The following is a 2,957-nucleotide window of genomic DNA, read 5'->3' as shown; positions in this document are numbered from 1 at the left end:
AGCCTGGCCTGGCCTGGACCTTCCACATGGCCAGCTCATGGGAGAACATTCATTGGGCAGAGGGAAGGGAATTTACCAACCAGACATGTTATCTGGGTTTTCTGAGGGTGAACTACTTTACTTCTGGGAAATACTGTGAGAATTAGGAGAATAAATCAATTTTCATCTCACAGATTCAGCCCGTTTCTTATTAATGAGGTCAATAACTGACAACACCCCCCCAATAAAACCCAGCCTGTCTGTTCCAGTAAGTGCAGATGGCACAGGGGGTGCCCACTGGCAGGGGTTCCTGCACTGGTGGGAAGCTGAAGCCCTGACTGGTGCTGTTGGGTTGTTATCTCCCTGTGCTGGCAGATAAAGAGCAGCAGGAGTCAGCTCCGCCTGCAGCCACAGCTGTCTGCCAGCTCATCTCCTCTGGGATGGCTGTGAGGGACCATTCAATGGTGCTCCCATGGAGGAGGATGCTGCCAGGAAAGTGTGTGAGTGCAGAAAACCTCAGCAGAAGGGACTTAGGCCAGGAGACACACCAAACTGAAGCTGTGAGGAGTCCCTGTGTGCCTGGCACTGCTTTGACCTCTCAGGCTGTGCCCAGCCCCATCTTCTGTGTGGATTCACTAGGGTGGGTGTAGAAGCAGCTTGAGAGGAGGTGGTTTGGACCACGAGACCTCTGGAGAGGTGCAACAACAAAGGTGCAAAAGCATTCAGTGCTGGACTGATGCTGACCCTGTGGGGCTGTGGAAATTTCACCACTGATGTCAGGAGTTAGCCTGACTGCCCACCTGTGTGCCCATGGGGTCTGGACAAGAAGGGGAACCACAGTGCGCTGGTATTTGCAGGGACACAGCAGACAGAAGTATAGATGGCCTTGGGTGGATATATGCATTGATACACAGTGGCCAGTGTACAGGGATTCAGAAAAGCAGTGTTTCTTCCTTACCCTTTTTTTCCTGTCTAGAGAGAGTCTAAGAACTTTCCTGTTCTGTAGAAGAGGAATGCTTGTGACTCAGGGAGAGTATTCCCAGGAAGCAGAAGGTAATGGGAATTAAATAAACTGGACACATCAAAATCACAGCATTTAATAAAATAAAACATCTTATTTTCTTCCCCAAAACTGTGTTAAAAACATGTAAATATACATCAATATTCAGAAAGGATATAAAGCTCCTTGTTCTGTGGGTACATAGTGGTTTCTTCAAAGCAATGCAGCCAACTAGACAAATGTATTGGGGGGATTGGACTGAATAGGCCAGGCAACCCTTTTTTCCTTTTCTTCTCTGTTAAAGGCCTCATAGATGGAGTCTTTCATGACAGTTTTGGCTGGAGCTGGGATATCTGCGATCCCAACATGATTCTTTTTGGCTATTCTGGAACTGCTGGTGATGGTGTATGCATTGCTTCTGTAACATTTCATGGCAGACATGCAGAAAGTTTCTTTCATCCCTCTTCTGAAGTTTGCATTATACACGGAGTAGATGGTTGGCTTAGCGGCTGAGGAACTGAAGGATATCCAGGTGATGAACAGGAAAACCAGGGAGCTCTTTCTGTAGTTGGTTTCCTGTGGGTGCCACAGCTGTACCATGTAGAAAGGGAGCCAGGAGAGGAGAAAGACCAAGTTTAACATTAAGAACATTTTGATGGTTTTCACTTTTGCTCTTGGGACAGTATTCGTTGTCCTCCTGACAGTCCTGCCATCGGTGCCTATTCTCCAAATGTACTTGATGACCCTCTGGTAGAAGAAGACAATGAGGGTAGATGGCATCAAAAACACCACCAAGAGGCGGATGATGCCGTAGGTAACTCCTTCCCAAGATCTGGGGAGAAAAAAGTTGCAGTGGTCGTCACTGTTGGAGCTGTAGAAAAGGAAAGCCGGAGATGCAAATGCAGCCTCAAAGAGCCAAGAGGCCAGAATCATTTTCTTTGCTTTCTCCCTGGACACTTTGAAGCTCAGGGGGTAGACAATAGTGTAGAATCGATCCACACATATAGAGAGGAGCACATATATCTGGACTCCAGGGGTGATGTGCTGGATGTACCTTACCAGCTTGCACATCGAGTTCCCCAGTGTCCACCTGCCATAGGTGAACTGAAGCAGCACGAAGGGCACGCTTGTGACACTAGTCAGCAGGTCTGCACAAGCCATGGAGACAACGAAATAGTTGGTGGTGGATTGTGTCCTCCTGCTCCGATGGATCACTAAGCAAACGAGGGAGTTTCCAACAAGGGACACCAGCCACAGCGCTCCCAAAATGATGCTGGCTGCTGTAATTTCCCCCCTCTGCAGGTCATAGAGCAAGGCAGTGTGGTTCCTGCTTGAGCTGGGTCCTGTGGGTGATGCTGTCATCCCATAGCCAGCAGGAGGGATGGGGCTGTCTGGGTAGCTCTCGCTCTGCAGCAGGAGCAGGAAGGTAGGGAGAACAACAGTACCGCTGTTGTTATCCATGCTGTGAGCAATCATGGCTACATCTTTTGCTCAGGCTGCATAAAAAAGAGAAGAAGCAAGGTTCTATTTAACAGGTCTGTGGGAAAAACCTACCTTAAGCAATGAAAGATAATTTTAAGTAAGCTACATACTGCTTAACATAGTAGATGTCAGAGAAACAGTCAGAAATATACGGTGAGTCTCTCTGTTACAGCAGAGGCCATTCAGTTTTGTGTTGAGTTTTATTAACAGCCTGACTGTTTAAGGGCATGCACCTCTGTCCTCTGAAAGATAAATGTTCCTTTCACAGAACAGAGACTGAGGTGCCCTTTCACCCATGCTGGTGACCTGCAAACTGAGTGAGTGAGAGGAATACGCTGGCTACACCACCACCACCACCCTAAGGCAAACACAATCACTACTATGTCTTCTTTTAGATGGTGTTTTTCAGCTGCCAGGATGCTCTAATGACTTCTGTATTTCCAAGCTGTCACTGTAATATAGCTCCTTGGATCAAACTGTAGCCTGTCCTTTGTGG

At 47.8% G+C, this 2,957-nt stretch overlaps 1 protein-coding gene across 1 annotated transcript; it reads right to left on the bottom strand.

The window, feature by feature from the left end:
* Nucleotides 1-1,210: 1,210 nt before the first annotated feature.
* On the bottom strand, nucleotides 1,211-2,455 carry GPR19 (G protein-coupled receptor 19). Its single transcript, XM_005147979.2, has one exon. The coding sequence runs from the start codon at nucleotides 2,453-2,455 to the stop codon at nucleotides 1,211-1,213; it is 1,245 nt and encodes a 414-aa protein (XP_005148036.1).
* Nucleotides 2,456-2,957: the final 502 nt, after the last annotated feature.

The sequence above is a fragment of the Melopsittacus undulatus genome, chromosome 5, assembly GCF_012275295.1.
Source record: "Melopsittacus undulatus isolate bMelUnd1 chromosome 5, bMelUnd1.mat.Z, whole genome shotgun sequence".
Classification (NCBI taxonomy): Eukaryota; Metazoa; Chordata; class Aves; order Psittaciformes; family Psittaculidae; genus Melopsittacus; species Melopsittacus undulatus.
This window is presented reverse-complemented; position numbering and strand designations above follow the sequence as displayed.

Excerpts from the sequence above, each read along its gene's own strand:
- GPR19 (XM_005147979.2), bottom strand. The coding sequence starts at position 2,455 with ATGATTGCTCACAGCATGGATAACAACAGCGGTACTGTTGTTCTCCCT.